Source organism: Cyanistes caeruleus, unplaced genomic scaffold (assembly GCF_971803275.1).
Source record: "Cyanistes caeruleus unplaced genomic scaffold, bCyaCae1.hap1.1 HAP1_SCAFFOLD_315, whole genome shotgun sequence".
Lineage (NCBI taxonomy): Eukaryota > Metazoa > Chordata > Aves > Passeriformes > Paridae > Cyanistes > Cyanistes caeruleus.
Window position 1 is genome coordinate 22,067 of NW_028256085.1, and position 19,934 is coordinate 42,000.

Sequence of the window (19,934 nt, forward strand, 5' to 3'; positions counted from 1 at the left end):
CTGTTGGTAGCTATAACCTCCTCTCCTCTCTTTCTTTACTTTGTTTTCTTTATCTCTCTCTCTCCCGCACTCTCCTCTATCGCATAGCCCTCGTTATCGCTAAAATAAATGTACATTATTGTTGTTGTGATTTAAACTGAAATCCCTTGTGTCCTTTTTGCCCTCTGAGATCAAAGAAACTTCTCGCGACTCCCACTGGCGTTAGCGAATCGTGACATTTAAACTGGAGTCATGGACAGGATTTCTGACAGACAGAAGGGGCTGCAGGTTTGTTGTGCAGTCTGTATTAGGGGAAAGATGTTTTGCTCCAGCCGCACCCAGCCCGACACTCCCAAGAGAGTGAGCGGTGTCTAGAAAGCAAGGGGGGCAACTCGAATTTCCCACAAACTGCACACGCCGAGGTGAAAAGCACCCCACGCTCACTTGAGGGCTCTGTCTGCAGAATTTCACAAATGATCTCTTAGTGCAAAAGGGCGGGAATGTTTTTGTTGTTGTTGTGTGTGTGAATTTTGAGTGCTTGGTGTAGCAAAGAGACAGTCAGAATTTTAAACTGAAAGAGTGCCTCCTGAGCAGATTTGGTCTTTTTACCCATATAGGGAAGCAAAAAGCAGTGTGTGTGTGTGTGTGTGTGTGTGTGTGTGTGTGTGTGTATAATTGAAGTTTATACCTCTGTCGTGGTTTTAAACCAGTAACTAAAAAAATTACTTATTTTTTGTTGTGAGATATGGATTAGAACAAGAGCAAAACAGGCTAAAAACTTAAAAGGAAAAAAGACAGTTTATTAACAAACTACAAGAATAAGAATACCAGAATAAACTTTCAGAAAACTCCCTTATCTTCTACATCTTAACTATTTCTCTGTACACATGACAACATAGAGACAAATAACTTTAGGACTCTGGTGGTTAAAAACAGTCTTAATTCTTGCTACAGTCTTTTCATCAGTCTTTGTAGAGAAACAGAAGTCTCTTTCTGTTAACTTACGGAGTTTCTCACGAGAAAACTATTTTTCATCATAGTTTTCTATTTCTCTAGTGCCAGCTGCTCGGAAATCTGTCATTAGATCTTCTCCTCTCATTTCACATCTCCGAGGTGTGTATGGGTCACAGAGTTTAGGAATTTTATTTTTAAGGATAAGTTATTCAAAGGCAGAAGTCTTCTTTATTTGTCTCTGTGAGCCTTCCTGGAAAACAGTTTTCTCTTTGCCTCTCAAAGCTTCAAAATCTTCACTCAACTCAACTCCAGCAACTCAGTATCACAAGCACTCTCTCTCTCTTCTGCTCAAAAGTTACACTTTGAATATCTCATTCCTCCTAATACTCTTATCATGAATTAAAGGAGTCTTTTTATATTATTATTGTCCATCTCCATAGCTTTAACAGAAAGATATTTCAGCTGTAAAGCATCTCCTTATTCCCTCCTTCTTATTTAAACTTAACTCTTTTCTTCACTGTTTTTGGTGGTTCTATGATGTCTCCTCTATGTTGATTGTCTCTCTCTCTGTCTTTCTGAGAAAAGGAGTAATCTGTATGTTTATCCAAGTAATAAAGAAATTAAAAGCTTTAAGAAAACTGCAAGAGTTCATGGTGTTAAGTTTCAGTCTAGCAGCAAAAACTGAAAAACCAAGCTCGGCTGACGAGCGCTGCTTCTCTTCCCCCTCCCCCCCGCCAGTCCACCGCGGCCTGGTCGGCCTGGAGAGGGGGGAGGAGGCCGAGACAGAATCCTGTTACCTCTTCAAACGCTGGAAACCAAAGAGAGCAAGAGAATTCTATCTGTACTTCTTAAGGGGGTGTTTACAAGTTGAAATCACTTTTTAATAGTCAGATCTGCTGTCAATTCTTGGAAATGACTGATAATTAGTCAAGAAGAAAAACTCCCATCAGCCACCAGCAGCTTCAACTTCCTCTCCCTCCAAGCTGTCTTAAAAGTAAAGCTACCCCATGACATGTAGTGGTTTTCCCTTTGTAAAAATGACTGAAAAGGGCAGTGCAGAAGTTAAAGCTGCATTTTATGCTCTTTATGTTAGCAAAACACAATGCCAGACCTTCTCCAAGAGGGGAAAAGTGGGCGCTTAGTTACTGGTTTAATTTGGAAAATGTGATTGATAGAGTGTGTTCTTTACAAGATGAAAAAAAATTTAAACTGGTCAAAAATCAAACTATACTCTGCTCAGTTTTGGGAGCTTGTTTTACAGCAGCTCTAAAAACTGGCTTTAAGCAAAGAAGTGAGGAAAGAACTAGAATAGACTCCCTCCAAAACCTAGTTGAAATTTTGCAAAAACAATTAAATGAAGAAAAGAGGAAGATCAGTCTGTTGTGAGCAGCCCTCCATGATGAAAATTCAAAAATGCTGACTCGCTAAAGGAAACAGAAGAGGGGGAAACCCCTCTCCTGAATCAAATTTACCCTCCAAAAGAGCTAATTCATTCCAGTAGAAATGATGGACCTATAAAAATGGCAGAAGAAAAATCAGAGAAAGCAAAGGTGTTAGATGCATTGGTTCTCTTAAGGAAAACCCAGACAAGAGAAATCTCTCCCTGCCAGTATTGGTGGTCACTGGAGATAAAGAAGGGGGTCCCCAGCAAGGTAATAGACGGCTTCTCACTTCAAAGTTGAGTGAAGTTGTTTCTAATTGGCACTGTCCCAAGTTCATTGTATGGAATGCCCCATTGGATAACCCAGCACAGCTCCACAGGCTCTGGGCTGTGAGCCAAAGCCGTCTCCTTCTCAGCTTCTGGGAGTGGAGCCCAAAGAGCCTCAGAATCAGGGAAACTGGGAACTGTGCCTCTCATGGGTGAGCAGAGAGGCAGAGGTTGCTTTTATTTCAAATGCTCACTAGAAATAACAAAACTGGAGACATACTGATTGCAGCAATAGTGTGTAGAGAATATTTGAACAGAAGGTGGGCATGATATTTTAGTAAAGGCCTGTCTGCACAAACCAGCCTTTGGTATAAGTCGTGATATTAAAGGCTCATGTCCTTGAAAGTTTCCTGAAGCAGAGAGAATGAAGCAAAACAATATCCTTGTGTATAAGAGAAAAAATGTAAATCAGTGTGGATTAACCAAGAGTAACTTGCTTAGCCCGGGGACCCTGTAAAACCCTATAAAAGTGTGCTGAAGATAGAAATAAATGGTGTTCTCCATACTTCTGTGAAGACTAGGCTGAATAGTCTGAGCTGTTTCTCCATAATAGTGGGTCCTATACATCCACTTTTTACTTTTGTAGTTAACACTGGAGCCCAAATTTCTGTGTTGACCAATAAAGACTAGTACAGGATTTGAGAGCAATATATGGAATAACTAAAGATATTTACCCAGTGGTAGCTAATCCTTGCTCATTGTTAACATCTATAAAAGAGAAATAGAAATGGTTTACTGTACTTGATTTAAAAGATGCCTTTTTCTGCACACCCCTTGACAAAAAAAAGCAGGAAACTGTTTACCTTTGAATGGGAAAATCCAGAAAATAGAAGGAAAACTCAGCTCACTTGGACACAACTCCCACAAGGACACAAGAACAGTCCAACCCTATTTGGAAGGCAGCTGGGGAAGGAGCTGGAGATTTGGACCGAGAACGGGCAAGTACTGAGAAAACAATACCTGCTGTTACAGTATGTTGAGGATATACTGATAGCTACAGAAGAGAAAACAACCTGCATAAAGGTAACAATTGAAATTTGAAATCAGCTGGGAATGGGAGGATATAAGGAGTCTAAAGAAAAGGCACAAATTGCCTGGCAGAGTGTGATTTCCCTGGGATGTGAAATCTCACCAGGGCAATGTAAGCTGGGTACTAATTGTATTCAAGCTATTTGTGCTATTGCAGAACCCCAGAACGTGCATGAGCTGCGAGTCTTCCTTGGGATGACAGGGTGGTGCTGCCTGTGGATCATGGACTATGGACAAATTGCAAAAGCCCTGGATGAGGCCCAGAAGACGCAGCCGTTTACCTGGGGCAGAGCACAGAAGGAGGCCGTCCTCAAACTGAAGGAGGCATTGACAACTGCTCCGGCGTTCAGATTGCCAGATTTGTCCAAAGATTTCCAGCTGTTTGTGCATGAAAGACTACACCTAGCACTGGGAGTGCTGAGCCAAGGTTTGGGAAGCTGGGAAAGGCCGGTAGGCTGCTTTTCCAAACAGCTTGACAAGGGGAGTGCTGGATGGCCTTCATGCCTGCGGGCAGTTGTAGCCAGCGTGATGCTGCCACAAGAAGCCAGGAAACTCACCATGGGTAGACACATAGATGTCTCTGTGCCACACATGGTGAGCACTGTTTTAGAACAAAAGAGGGGCCATTGGCTATCTCCAAGCAGGATGATGAAATTCCAGGTAATCCTGACTGAGCAGGATGATGTCACACTAAAGACAACTGACCTCTTGAATGCAGCTCTGTTCCTGGGTACCACAACTGAAGAAGGCCCATTAGAGCATGACTGTGTAGAAGTAATAGAGGACACCTATTTGGCAAGAGAAGACCTGAAAGACATCCCACTGGAGCAAGCAGAGTGAGAGCTATTCACAGATGGAAGCAGCTTGGTGGAGAACGGGACCAGATACGCTGGGTATGCGGTAACAACAGTCAGTGCAATAGTGGAGGCAAAAGCATTACCAGCAAATGCATCTGCCCAGAGGGCAGAACTGGTTGCCTTAAGCAGAGCACTAGAATTGAGTAAAGGGAAAAAGGGAAACATCTGGACTGGCTCAGAGTATGCTTTGGAGTAGTGCATGTCCACAGAGTGCTGTGGAAAGAAAGAAGACTGCTGTCTTCTCAAGGCACACACATTAAACATCAAGATGCAATCCTGCAATTGATAAAAGCAATACAAAACCTGAACAAGTAGCAATTGTGCACTGCAAAGGACACCAATCAGGAAACTCCAAAATTTGTGAAGGGAATCGAAAGGCAGACTGGACAGCTCGACAGATTGCTTGAGAAGTGCAAAGAACAATGGCATTGATATCTTTAAAAGTTAATGTATCTCAATTTAATTCGCCTCCAAAACAAATATATTCAATAGGAGATGAGAAATTGGGGCATTTGCTAAATGTTCTGAGTTTTGAGACAATTTAGGGAATTTTGTGGGATTTTCATGGAAGTTGTGAGAAATTGAGGAGATTTAGCGAATTTCGTGTGATTTTTCTGGAATTTTGTGGACCTTTGTGTAGATTTTGTTGGATGTTTCTGGAATTTGTTAAGGTTTTGAGGAGATTTAGGGAATTTTGTGGGATTTTTCATGAAATTTTTTTATATTTGAGGATATTTTGTAGGATGTTGTTGGAATTTGGTAGGGTTTTGAAAAAAGTTAGGGATTTTTGTGAGATTTTCTGGGATTTTGAGGTAACTTGAAGAATTTTGAGGGATTTTTCTTAGATTTTCTGTGAATTGATGGAGATTTTGTGGGATGTTTCAGGAATTTGGTTGGGTTTTGAGAAGATTTAGGGGATTTGTGAGATTTCTCTGGAAATTTGTGGGGCTTATCATAAATTTTGTGGGATTTTTCTTAAATTGTGTGGACATTTGTGGAGATTTTGTGAGATGGTCCTTGAATTTTTGTGGGATAATGAGGAAATTTAGTGATTTTTGAGGGATTTTTCCTGAATTTTGTGGACATTCGTGTAGATTTTGTGGGATGTTGCAGGAATTTGGTAGAAATTTGAGAAGATTTAGGGAATTGTGTGGGGCTTTTCCAGAATTTTGTGCGATTTGGAGGAGACTTGAAGAATTTTGAGGGATTTTTCTTAGAGTTTTCTGGAAATTGTTGGAGATTTTGTGAGATGGTGCAGGAATTTGGTTGTGTTTTTAGAAGATTGAGGGAATTTTGTGGGATTTTTCCTGGAATTTTGTGGAATTTCTCTAGAATTTTGTGGGATATTGAGGAGATTTTGTGAGATGTTTGTGGGATTTTGAGGAGACTTGAAGAATTTTGTGGTATTTTTCTTGAATTTTGTGGCAATTTGTAGACATTTTGTGGGATGTGGCTGGAGTTTGGTCAGGTTTTGAGAAGATTCAAGGAATTTTGTAGCATTTTCCTGGAATTTTGAGGATTTCTCTCGAATTCTGTGAGATTTGGAGGAGACTTGAAGAATTTTGAGGGAATTTTCTTAGATTTTGTGGGACATTTGTGGAGATTTTGTGAGATGCCTGTGGAATTTTGTGGGATATTGAGGAAATTTAGTGATTTTTGTGGGATTTTTCTTGAATTTTGTGGACATTTGTGGAGATTTTGTAGGATGATGCAGGAATTTGGTTGTGTTTTGAGAAGATTCAGGGAATTTTGTGGGATATTTCTGGAATTTTGTGGAAATTCTCTAGAATTTTGTGGGATATTGAGGAGATTTTGTGGGATGTTTGTGGGATGTTTGTGGAATTTTGAGGAGACTTGAAGAATTTTGAGGGATTTTTCCTAGATTTTGTGGAAATTGTTGGAGATTTTGTGGGATGTTGCTGGAGTTTGGTAGGATTTTGAGAAGATTGAAGGAATTTTGTAACATTTTCCTGGAATTTTGAGGATTTCTCTTGAATTTCTTGGAATCTGGAGGAGACTTGAAGAATTTTGAGGGAATTTTCTTAGATTTGGTGGAAATTTGTGGGGATTTTGTGAGATGTCTTTGGAATTTTGTAATGTTTTGAGAAGATTTAGAGAATTTTGTGAGGATTTTCTGGAATTTTGATGGGCTTTCAAGAATTTTGTGTGAGTTTTCTTGAATTTTGTGGAAATTTGTTGAGATTTTTGTGAGATGGTTCTGGAATTTTGTGGGATATTGAGGAAATTTAGTTAATTTTGTGGGATTTTTCTTGAATGATGTGGACATTTGTGGACATTTTGTGGGATGTTACAGGAATTTGGTAAGGTTTTCAGAAGATCTAGGGAATTGTGAGGGGCTTTTCCAGAATTTTGTGGGATTTTTCTTTGATAATGTGAAAATTGGTGGAGGTTTTGTGAGACGTCTCTGGAATTTTGTAATGTTTGGAGAAGATTTAGGGAATTTTGTGGCATTTTTCTGCAATTTTGTGGAATTTCTCTAGAATTTTCTGTGATATTGAGGAGATTTTGTGGGATGTTTCTGGAATTTTGTGTGATTTTTCTAGGGTTTGGAGGAGACTTGAAGAATTTTGGGGGATTTTTCCTAGATTTTGTGGAAATTGGTGGAGATTTTGTGAGATGTTGCAGGAATTTGGTTGTGTTTTGAGAAGATTCAGGGAATTTTTTGGGATGTTGCTGGAATTTTGTGGAATTTCTCTAGAATTTTGTGGGATATTGAGGAGATTTTGTGGGATTTTGTGGGATGTTTGTGGGATTTTGAGGAGACTTGAAGAATTATGGGGGAATTTTTTTAGATTTTCTAAACATTTGTGGAGATTTTGTGGGATATTGCAGGAATATGGTTGGGTTTTGAGTAAATTTGGGGAATTTTTGAGATTTTTCTGCAATTTTGTGGGATTTTGTGGGATGTTTGTGGGATTTTGAGGAGACTTGAAGAATTTTGTGGTATTTTTCTGGAATTTTGTGGCAATTTGTGGACATTTTGTGGGATGTGGCTGGAGTTTGGTCAGGTTTTGAGAAGATTCAAGGAATTTTGTAGCATTTTCCTGGAATTTTGAGGATTTCTCTCAAATTCTGTGAGATTTGGAGGAGACTTGAAGAATTTTGAGGGAATTTTCTTAGATTTTGTGGGACATTTGTGGAGATTTTCTGAGATGTCTGTGGAATTTTGTGGGATATTGAGGAAATTTAGTGATTTTAGTGGGATTTTTCTTGAATTTTGTGGACATTTGTGGAGATTTTGTAGGATGATGCAGGAATTTGGTTGTGTTTTGAGAAGATTCAGGGAATTTTGTGGGATTTTTCCTGGAATTTTGTGGAATTTCTCTAGAATTTTGTGGGATATTGAGGAGATTTTGTGGGATGTTTGTGGGATGTTTGTGGAATTTTGAGGAGACTTGAAGAATTTTGAGGGATTTTTCCTAGATTTTGTGGAAATTGTTGGAGATTTTGTGGGATGTTGCTGGAGTTTGGTAGGATTTTGAGAAGATTGAAGGAATTTTGTAACATTTTCCTGGAATTTTGAGGATTTCTCTTGAATTTCTTGGAATCTGGAGGAGACTTGAAGAATTTTGAGGGAATTTTCTTAGATTTGGTGGAAATTTGTGGGGATTTTGTGAGATGTCTTTGGAATTTTGTAATGTTTTGAGAAGATTTAGGGAATTTTGTGAGGATTTTCCAGAATTTTGAGGGGCTTTCAAGAATTTTGTGGGAGTTTTCTTGAATTTTGTGGAAATTTGTTGAGATTTTTGTGAGATGGTTCTGGAATTTTGTGGGATATTGAGGAAATTTAGTTAATTTTGTGGGATTTTTCTTGAATGATGTGGACATTCGTGGACATTTTGTGGGATGTTACAGGAATTTGGTAAGGTTTTCAGAAGATTTAGGGAATTGTGTGGGGCTTTTCCAGAATTTTCTGGGATTTTTCTTTGATAATGTGAAAATTGGTGGAGGTTTTGTGAGACGTCTCTGGAATTTTGTAATGTTTGGAGAAGATTTAGGGAATTTTGTGGCATTTTTCTGCAATTTTGTGGAATTTCTCTAGAATTTTCTGTGATATTGAGGAGATTTTGTGGGATGTTTCTGGAATTTTTTGGGATTTTTCTAGGGTTTGGAGGAGACTTGAAGAATTTTGTGGGATTTTTCCTAGATTTTGTGGAAATTGGTGGAGATTTTGTGAGATGTTGCAGGAATTTGGTTGGGTTTTGAGAAGATTCAGGGAATTTTGTGGCATTTTTCTGCAATTTTGTGGACTTTCTCTAGAATTTTCTGTGATATTGAGGAGATTTTGTGGGATGTTTCTGGAATTTTGTGGGATTTTTGTGGGATTTGGAGGAGACTTGAGGAATTTTGTGGGATTTTTCCTAGATTTTGTGGAAATTGGTGGAGATTTTGTGACATCTTGCAGGAATTTGGTAGGGTTTTGAGAAAATTTAGAGAATTTTGTGGGATTTTTCTGGAATTGTGTGGGAAGTTTGTTGGATTTTGAGGAGACTTGAAGAATTTTGGGGGATTTTTCTTAGTTTTTTTTGGAAATTGTTGGAGATTTTGTGAGATGTTGCAGGAATTTGGTTGGGTTTTGAGAAAAGTTAGGGAATTGTGTGGGGCTTTTCCAGAATAGTTTGGGATTTGGTGGAGACCTGAAGAATTCTGAGGGAATTTTCATAGATTTTGTGGAAATTTGTTGAGATTTTTTGAGATGTCTGTGGAATTTTGTCATGTTTTGAGAAGATTTAGGGAATTGTGTGGGATTTTTCTGGAATTTTGAGGGGCTTTCAAGAATTTTGTGGGAGTTTTCTTGAATTCTGTGGAAATTTGTTGAGATTTTGTGAGATGGTTCTGGAATTTTGTGGGATATTGAGGAAATTCAGTGAATTTTGAGGGATTTTTCCTAGATCTTGTGGAAATTGTTGGAGATTTTGTGAGATGTTGCAGGAATTTGGTAGAAATTTGAGAAGATTGAGGGAATTGTGAGGGGCTTTTCCAGAATTTTGTGGGATTTCGAGGAGACTTGAAGAATTTTGAGGGATTTTTCTTAGATAATATGGAAATTGGTGGAGAGTTTGTGGGACATCTCTGGAATTTTGTATTGTTTCCAGAAGATTTAGGGAATTTTGTGGCATTTTTCTGCAATTTTGTGGAATTTCTCTAGAATTTTCTTTGATATTGAGGAGATTTTGTGGGATGTTTCCGGAATTTTGTGGGATTTTTGTGGGATTTGGAGGAGAGTTGGAGGATTGTGAGGGATTTTTCCTGGATTTTGTGGAAATTGGTGGAGATTTTGTGAGATGTTGCAGGAATTTGGTTGGGTTTTGAAAAAATTTAGGGGATTTTGTGGGTTTTTTCTTAAATTTTGTGGGAATTTGTGGAGATTTTATCAAATGTTTCTGGAATTTGGTTGGGGTTTGAGAAGTTTCAGGGAATTTTTTGGTATTTTTCTGCAATTTCCTGGGATTTTTCTTGAATTTTGTGTATGTTGAGAAAACGTGAAGAATTTTGTGGTGTTTCACTGGATTTTTTTCTGGAATATTTCTGGAGTTTTTTCAAATTAGAGTAGATTTTTGGGATATTTTTGGAATTTAGTGGAATTTTGTGTAATTGCATCAGATTTTTCAGTTATTTCTGGGGGTTTTGTGGAATTTTGTGAATTTTTTAGAGAATTTTGTGGGATATTTAAATGCTTTAGTGATTTTTGTGGGATATTTCTATAATTTTGTGAGATAATTCTGGAATTTTCAGGATTTTGAGTCTGGTGAATTTGGTGGTATTTTTCTGGAATTTTGTGGGAATTTCAGGAGGTTTTGTGGGATTTTTGTGGAATTTTGTGGAGTTTTTCTGGAATTTTGTAGGATTTTGAGAACATTTGGGGCAATTTTTATGAAGATTTTGATAAAAAAGCTGGGAAAAAAAATGTTAAAACTGCTGAAATTTCAATAAAGAAATGAGAAAAGCAAAATCATCCCAAGGGACCTAAACTGCGCGCTAAATCCGCATGGTTTGGCCTAACATCAGCCAAATGGGGTGTCATGGGGTAGCTTTACCTTTAAGACAGCTTAGAAAGAGAAGAAGTTAAAGCTGCTGGTGGCTGATGGGAGTTTTTCCTCCTGACCAATTATCGGTCACTTCCAAGAATTGACAGCAGATCTGACCATTAAAAAGTGAATTCAACTTGTAAACACCCCCTTAAGAAGTACAGACAGAATTCTCTTATTCTCTTTGGTTTCTGGCTTCTGAGGAGGTAACAAGGCTCTGTCTCGGCCTCCTCCCTCCCTCTCCAGGCCGACAAGGCCTCGGGGTGGAGGAGAGGAGGGGGAAAAGAAGCAGCGCTCGTCAGCCGAGCTTGGTTTTCAGTTTTAGCTGCTAGACTGAAACTTAACACCATGAACTCTTGCAGTTTTCCTAAAGCTTTTAATTCTTTTACTACCTGGATAAACATACAGATTACTCCTTTTCTCAGAAAGACAGAGAGAGAGACAATCAACATAGAAGAGACATCATAGAACCACCAAAAACAGTGAAGAAAAGAGTTAAGTTTAAATAAGAAAGAGAGAATAAGGAGATGCTTTACAGCTGAAATATCTTTCTGTTAAAGCTATGGAAATGGACAATAATAGTATAAAAAGACTCCTTTAATTCATGATAAGAGTATTAGGAGGAATGAGATATTCAAAGTGTAACTTTTGAGCAGAAGAGAGAGAGAGTACTTGTGATACTGTGAGTTGCTGGAATTGAGTTGAGTGAAGATTTTGAAGCTTTGGGGGCAAAGAGAAAACTGTTTTCCAGGAAGGCTCACAGAGACAAATGAAGAAGACTTCTGCCTTTGAATAACTTATCCTTAAAAATAAGATTCCTAAACTCTGTGACCCATACACACCTTGGAGATGTGAAATGGGAGGAGAAGATCTAATGACAGATTTCCGGGCAGCTGGCATTAGAGAAATAGAAAACTATGATGAAAAATAGTTTTCTAGTGAGAAACTCCGTAAGCTAACAGAAAGAGACTTCTGTTTCTCTACAAAGACTGATGAAAGACTGTAGCAAGAATTAAGACTGTTTTTAACCACCAAAGTCCTAAAGTTATTTGTCTCTATGTTGTCATGTGTACAGAGAAATAGTTAAGATGTAGAAGATAAGGGGGTTTTCTGAAAGTTTATTCTGGTATTCTCATTCTTGTAGTTTGTTAATAAACTGTCTTTATTCCTTTTAAGTCTTAAGCCTGTTTTGCTCTTGTTTTAATCCATATCTCACAACAAAAAAATAAGTAGTTTTTTAGTTACTGGTTTAAAACCACGACAACGTCCCAACAATATTGCACCCACAGCTTTTCCATTTATTATCACTGGTCCCATAATTCCCGTGGGAATCTTGTAGGGCTGAGATGTCAATAAATCCACAGTCACTGAGGCTGCCAGGTCCAGGCCGAGGCTCCCTGCTGTGGCAGGCTGGAGGGAAGTTGCACTGATGTTCTGGCAGCTGCTATTTGTGTCCTGGCGCGGCGGCTTCTCGCGCTGACCTTCCCGTTTCCCGATCTCCGGCGGCAAACACTATCAGTGTGGGTGTTGGAGCGACACTGATTGCACCAAACAGATGGTACAGTACATTCCTTTCGAATATGTCCAAGGTTGCCACAGCAAAAACATTTGAGTCGGGAGGCTGGAATCCTGCCATTGTTGGTTGTAGCTGCTTGTAGGGGTGCAAGAGCTGCTAAAACCTGACTCTGATTCGATGCCAGTTCTTTAATTGCCTGGGCTAACATTGCCTGGGAGCCCACCGGTATATTAGACATCCTCTCTAATGCCTCCTCAATAGTCCAATTAGCATTTAGGGAATTTAAAACTGACCTGGTTGCTGGATTACAATTCTGTAATGCACATTGTTTTAATAATGCTTCCCTCATATATTCAGGAACACCTGCCTGTTCTATAGCTGCAGCTGCTTTATCAATAAATGCTCCAAATGGCTCATCTCGCCCCTGTGTAATACCCATATAAGATGGAATACCTCCTGGCTCCTTAATCCGATCAAATGCAGCTCGTGCCAACCGCATTCCTTCTCTCAACTTACCTGGCCCCAAAATAGCTTGTGCTTCCACTTGACTATATGCTCCTAATCCCATAAATTCTTCCAAAGTTAGCCCATGCAGTGGATCACCTGCCTGTCTTTGCACATTTACACTTTCTTGGCAATAAGCTTGCCAGTGTGCATTAAACAACAACTGCTGATGCTGACTAAGAATCAATTTCATAATACTCCTACAATCTGCAGGCAACAAAATCTGTGTACCCCACAAATAATCAATCATCTGTCTAACCGGTTCACTGGTCACTCCAAACTGACTGACTGTAGATCGCAACTGTGATAACCATTTCCAATCTAAAGCTGTAATTGGAGCTTGTATTCCTCCCCCTTGCATCGGTGCAAAGGTTACAGGACATGCTACTTCCAATACAACATCTGCTATTTCCTGATCTCCCTCTTGCAAAATATTCCGTGCTAATGCAGCCCATGTCTCCCTTCTTTCCCGTGCAATAGCCTCACCTAACTCACGCCCTACCCCAGGGACAGATTTATTTCCCATAGGGGAGGATGGTAACGGTGCCGAAGGCTCCGTTCCAGAATCAAGGTTAGTAGGTGAAGGAATTGGAGATGGCACAAAAGGATTAGCAGCTGCAGCAGAGGACAGTGACTGCGTGGGGGGGGTCAAGATTACTGTGTTCGTGGCGGGTGGCAATGGACACTCATTAATTCCCTCTAATAATCTATTTTTTGACATAGCTGCAGATGCTTTTATGGCAGCTGCCTGTTCAGCCTGATACTGCAAAAGAACATTATGAACTGTCCGCCACAGTTTTCCCAATTTTTTAGCAGTTTTATCATCATCTAAAGTAGCTTCCCACAATTTATCTCCAAATTTTCGCCACTCATTTAATTCATGGACTGTATGGGGATTCTGAAAACAACCCTGAGCATACCCATAAGCAAGAAGTCCAGGGAGCTCCTTGCGCAAATCAAAGTCTTTAACCTGTCACTTTTCTAAAAAGCAGGTAAATAAATCATATGCTGCTTGCCTTTCCATCTTACCGTCAGCGCTGTTGCAGCCCCTACAAGGTTTCGGCAGCACGTTACGGCAGGACTCTCCTCTGAGGTCGCCTGGGCGCGGCACCGTTGCTGTGTGATCAGGACTCTCCTGTGAGGTTGCCTGGAACGCGGCACAGCTGTTGCGTTTCACCGTCCTTGCTGCAGAGGACCCGTCCCCTGTCACCAACTCCCTTGGCTGACTCCCAACTCCTTTTTAAGGTCCCAAAGGTTCCAAAGGTCCCAAAGGTCCCAAAGGTCCCAAAGGTCCCAAATGTCCCAAATGTCCCAAAGGTCCCAAAGGTTCCAAAGGTCCCAAAGGTCCCTGTTGTTCGGGCGCCATTTGATGAGTTTGGCGGGAGAAATGCAGCACTCAATATGAATGATCAGCAAGTCTCAGTTATTGATAACTCTAAAACCACTTATATAGCATCAATAATTAGGCTCATACATAGTGCAAAAGCAAGCTCATTCTTGGATATTTCATTTAAGGTTGACTCCACCTAGTCCCACATTCTTGTGGTCTCTCATTTGTGCTGAATTCTCATTCTTCTGATCACAGTGTCCTGTTCTCAGTTAACAGTTATCACTAAGGTCTTTCTGACCTTCCAACATCTCAAACCAACGGTACTCTATTGTTATTTAATTCTTTCTCAGCTAATTGCTGCATGGGAACATGACCTTTGCTAGCTAGCCATTGCTCTATACATGGCCAATCACAGAACACAGAGTTCATCTGATTGAGGTGAAATTTCATTCACTGGAGACAAAGTCAAATTGCCTCTTATTTGCTCAGCACTACAAATCCATTTGAAGCTGGTTGCCAAGACTTGCTGCAAGTGCTGAGTGATGGGATAAAGCCCTGCAATGGCACCATGAAATGGGAGAGCTGGAGAGAAATCTCAAAGAATGGCATCTCCAATCATTTTCAGGCGCTGATGTTCTGCTGCTGGCTTGGTGCTGTCCAAGGGGCTGATTGGAATGGTTTTAGAGGAGCTACGCTGGGCAGTGAAATGCACCTCAGGCAGAAAATGCATCTCTGGTGTCTGCAAGTGCCTTTATCTCCCATCATGTTCCTCAGCACTGAAATCCTGCAAGGACTGAGTGAATCTGAGGCTTTGGGAATGCCCAAGAGTGAGAGATTTTGGTGAGATTTGACTCAGGAGATGGAAGCAGCAGCAGCAGAAGGTGCTGTAATCTTCATCCTTGTGTTCTCCGGCATGCTGATGCATCATGAAGGAGGCAGGGATTACATCAAGTACCTTCTGTATCTCCTGTGGCAAATTCTTTCATTTCTCAGAGTTTCAGGCATGTGTTGTGTGGCTGTGCTGCACCCCAGGGCCAGGCTCTGCCTCTCTTGGCTCTGGCTGCTGCTTCCAAGCTGTCCTCTGTGATTTGGATTTGCAAGCCACCTCTCTGACCAGCTTCCACTTTGCTTGAAAAATTCAGCACCATGTTGGTGGCTGAACAAGTCCCAGAGCTGGGGAGAGGGATTTGAGATGCAATTTGCATCCCAGAGTTGTTACAGTGGGGAAAATGTCGCATCCCTCCTGTGCCTGGAGCTGCTAATTTTGTTGCAAACATTGAAAAGCTCTTCAGCTTCTCTCATTCTACCTAAATTTGATGACTGCTTTGATTTCACACCTCTTCCATGCAGGTTTTTCCTCTGTCCTTGGCTAGAATTGTCAGGCCTGAGAAATTTTGTTGAGCCTTGGGACAGCTCCCATCATCTCTCCCTGCTCCTAATGCTGCTTTGAATTCTCTTGGGAATGTGAGCATGAGGGAAACTGGGGGGACTTTAGTGAGAGGAAAAGTGAGGCACAGAGGCTGAAGTGCAAATGCAGAGTGTGCAGGGTCAGCACAGTCTGCAGTGTTGTGGGGATTTGGGCCATGCAAACAGATGTTTCTTCTCTGGGAATGGCTGATTCCTTTGGTGTGTCTCCTCCTGAAATTGCTGTGCACCAGGGCTGGTGCTGGAGCTGCAGCAGCACAAAGTTACCAGGGAGCCGTGTGGGACCCAGTGGGAATCATTTCTTTGCTGCTTTGGATGAAAAGTTGTGACATGAATCTCTGTGTCAGGGAGGTGCCACGTTCATGCTGCTGCAGTGCCCACACACTGTGTCTGGAGACAGCTCAGGAGAAAAGGAAGAAAAGCCAGGATGAAATCCCATGTGCCACTGAACTCTATCAGAAAGTGCTTGGAGTGTAGTGTGTGAAGTGACTGGGGAGAGCTGGATAGAAGGGACAGCTCTGAGCAGTGTGTGGTACATCACTGACATCCTTGCAGTGATCTTTGCACAGAGATGAAAAAGTATCAGTTTGCATGGCCTGAATCTGTGGGTCTGGAAATTCTGCGTGTTGCACAAGCTGTGCTGAGCTCACCTGGCTCTGAAATAGCTGAAATATCATCTCTGCACCTTAGGCAGGAAGAGCATCAGAGTTCTGAAGAGATGAATAAAAATCAGTCATAACTCAGAAGCAAACCTTGGCAATAGACGTGTGGCAGGTGAGGAGACTGAAAGCTTTCATTCTTGTCCTGGGAGAATGAATTCAGCAATAAAAAATCCTGTCTCTTGGCATTAAAATACTTTAGTTTCAGCTCTGCCCCAGCCCATCAATGTCCCTGTGTGGTTGGGGGTAGGTTCTCCCCCTGTAGCCCTCTGCAGGTTGGTGCTAATTCAAGATGTTCTGGCAGGTTCCAATGTTTTGGTGCCCGAGCAGGGAGTGCAGAACAGGGATTACAAGTGCTGACATTTGCTGGGCTAGAAAGTCCAAGGGACAAATTTGTGCCAATTAAGGTCTCCCCTTTAACTAGGAGGAACAATTGACGTTGTGCTTGTAGTAGAGTGTGGTGACAGAGGGGGTTTCCAAAGGAAATCTTGGTGCATGTGGGCCAGAGGCCCCTGTGCTGAGGCTCCCTCCAGGCTGGCTCCAGCCGCTCAGGGTGCCCAGGAAGCAGGCTGCCTGCAGCCCAGTGCAGCCTCCTTAGCCCTGGGGCGAGCCAGGGAAGAGTCATGGATGAGGCTGAGCCCTGCTCCCATGTGGGATGCCATGGGACAGGGCCCACTGGGATTTGCCCCTCCAGCTATCAAGTGTGTGCAGAGAAACTGCAAGGAGAGGGTGAGCTCTGTCAGTGGGACCCCCTGTGCACAGGGAGCCCACTCCTGGGGTGGCTGTGCCAGCTCCCGCAGGGACATCCAGCCCTGGGAACCTGGAGCGAGTGGAAAGCACAACTTTGCAAATGTGCCCGAGGCAAATGCAAAGAGAACTGGGGTGTGAAAAACAAAGAATGTTTATTTGTAGAAGAAAAGGAACAAGAATGAACTACACAACATATTTACATTGTAAGAATATTGGTAGCAACAACAACAATAAACTATAGAACCTATTTTCCTAAGAACATATCTAACAAAACTACATGAAACGTATTTACAGAACACTTAAGCAAACTCTAAAACATCTATCAGAACACAACAACTGTAAAACGTATATACAGCAGGGTGGCATCTGTGTCCGGGATGTGCCTCAGTCCTGGAAGAAAAACAAGTAGCACGGTCAGTGCAGTCAGGCATGGAGGGGTGTTCCATGTGCTGCCAGGCTGGGACACTGGCACAGTGGGACTCTGCTGCCAGAAGTGAGGCTGGCTGGGGCTGGGGGCTGTGGCCCAGGCACTGGAACAGGGCTTGTGTGGCCCAAAGCAAGCCCAGGCCAGGCCAGGGATGGCCAGCAGAATCCAGTGCATGGGCTAGTGTGTCCCTGAGCAGGGAGTGCCCAGCCCAGCCCCAGGCTGGCAGCAGGGGACCCACTCTGCCTGTGGGGAGCACCTGCCTGTTCTGCTGCTGGCATCGCTCTTCATCCCAACACCATGTCCTCCTCCTCGTCTTCCATATCAATATCCATCTTCTCAATGTGCTCTTCCATGTCCACCTCCATTTCTTCCTCTCCCGTCTCCTGTCCATCCACTTCCATGTCCTCTTCTGTATCCATCTGTGTATCCACTTCCATCTCTTCCTCCACCTCCTTCACATCCACCTCCATCTCCTCCTCTGTGTCTGTGACAGCCTGCAGAGGTAGCAAAATCTCCCAGTGGGGTCCCTTTCCCACACTATCCCACAGAGCTCCAGCCCAGCCAGGCAGCTGCGGGGTGTCCACCTCCGTGGAATAGTACCATACCTTCTTTGGAGCAAATGCAGACATCCTGCAGGGATGGAGAGCAAAATGCACTCAAACGGGGAGCTTTTGGGACTGCTGGGGGTATGAGGGAGCAGGTGACAACAAGGTGACAGGGGTAGGCCTGGAGCAGGGTGAAGAGCGTGCTGACACAAGGAGCCAAGGGTTGTGTTGTGGCCGTTGCTGGATGCTGGAAGTTCTAGCTGGAGCGTGCACTGTGACATCAGTGCCAGGAGCCCAGGCCCAGGCTGAAGTGGACAAGGGAGATGCTAGAATGATGGAATCCCTGGGTGCTTGGGCTTGGAAGGGACCCTAAAGACCATCTTGTTCCAAGCTGAGCAATCTTCCCCCAGAACAGGTTGCTCAGAGCCCCGCTCCCAGCTGGCCTTGGATGTTGCCAAGGATGGAGCATCCCCAGCCTCTGTGCCCAGCCTGGGCCAGTGGCCCAGCAGCCTGAGTGGAAAAGAGCAGCTGCATTAGATCCAACTTCAATCTCACTCCTGCAGTTGAAAGCCTTCTCCTCTCTGTGCCCATCTTTCCTAGAGCTGCAGGGAGGCCTCCCCAGCCCCTTCTCTTTCCAGGCTGAGCATCCCCAGCCCCACATGGACAGCACTCAGATCCGTGGGGGTCGAGGCTAAAGGGTGGCAAACGGCATCAGGAAGTGAGAGATGGAAGCTCTTGGAGATGGAAGGTTTGCCTCTAAATGGAGAAAAGAAATGAAAGTGGAGGGGAAAATGGTGGGTCTCTGGCTCTGTTCTAACTGGGGAAGATTTTCTTTTCCTCTTTTCTGTCGTGCTGCCCCAAGTTTTGTTGTTCGAAAGGAGGTTTGGCAAAATATTCACTGTCTTCTCCATTAATAAAAAAACCCCACAAAATTCCAGTAAAATCTGACAAAATTCCTACAAAAATCCCACAAAATTCTCTAAATTTTGTTAAAATCCCACAAATTGCGGAAAAAATCCATTAAATTGCAGAAAAAATCCACAAAATTCCAGAAGAATTCCACAAAAATTACTGAAAAATCCCATCATTCTTTAATTTTTCTTTAAATCCCACAACATTCTAGAAAAAATGCACAAAATTCCAGAAAAAAACCAACAAAATTCCCTGAATCTCCTCAAATTCCCACAACTAAACTCCAAACTCCATCCAACAAAAATCCCTCAAAATTCTTGAAATCTCCTGAAAATCCCACAAAATTTCAGAAAATTCCATAAATAATCCACAGAATTCTACAAAAAGTAACTAAATTCTCTAAATTACCTGAAATTCCCACAAAATTGCAGAAAAGCTCCACAAAATTCACTAGATCTACTCATAATCTTACCAAATTCCAGAACTATACCACAAAATCTCCTCCAGTTTTCAAAGACAGCCAGAAATAACCCTCAAAATTCCAGAAAAAATCCACAAAGTTTCAGAAAAATCCCACGGTTTCCCAAATCACTTCAAAATTCCTCAAAATTCCCTAAATTTTCTCAAAATTGCTTAAAATTCAAAAAAACCCTACAAAATTCCAAAAGAACTCCACAAAAATATTTAAATTTCCTCAAAATTCTACAAAATTCCAGAAAAATTCCACAAAAATCTCACAAAAGTCCACAAAAATCCAGGAAAATCTCACAGAATTCCTTAAGTCTCTTCAAAATCCCACAAAATTCCACAAAAAATGTTCCAAATTCCACCAAAAATTCACAAAACTCCAGTAAAATCTGATAAAATTCTACAAAAATCTCACAGAATTCAAGAAAAATTCCACAAAATTGCAGTAAACTCTGATAAAATGACACAAAAATCCCAAGAATTCCACAAATATCCCACGTAATTCTACAAAAATCCCACAGAATTCTTCAGATTTTCATAAAATCTACAAAAATACAGAAAAAAATCCCACAAAATACTTTATATTTTCTCAATATCCCACAAAATTCCAGAAAAAATCCACAAAATTCCATCAAAATCCAAAATAATTCCAGAGAAATTCCAGAAACTTCCACAAAAATCCCACAAAATTTCCTACATTTTCTCAAAATCCCACGTCTGATGGGCTGACATTTCAAAAAACAAACACCTAAGGAAGTTGAAGCTGCTGGAGGCTGAGAGGAGTTTTTCTCCTGGCCCATAAGAGGCCATTGCTGAGAAGT

The 19,934-nt window shown here is 41.7% G+C and overlaps 1 protein-coding gene across 1 annotated transcript; it reads right to left on the reverse strand.

Moving 5' to 3' along the window:
* Positions 1-11,014: 11,014 nt before the first annotated feature.
* LOC147645443 (endogenous retrovirus group K member 8 Gag polyprotein-like) lies at positions 11,015-13,207 on the reverse strand. Its single transcript, XM_086874615.1, has one exon. It carries the CDS (start codon positions 13,121-13,123, stop codon positions 11,942-11,944), a length of 1,182 nt encoding a protein of 393 aa, XP_086730741.1. The 5' UTR covers positions 13,124-13,207; the 3' UTR covers positions 11,015-11,941.
* Between the last annotated feature and the right edge of the window lie 6,727 nt (positions 13,208-19,934).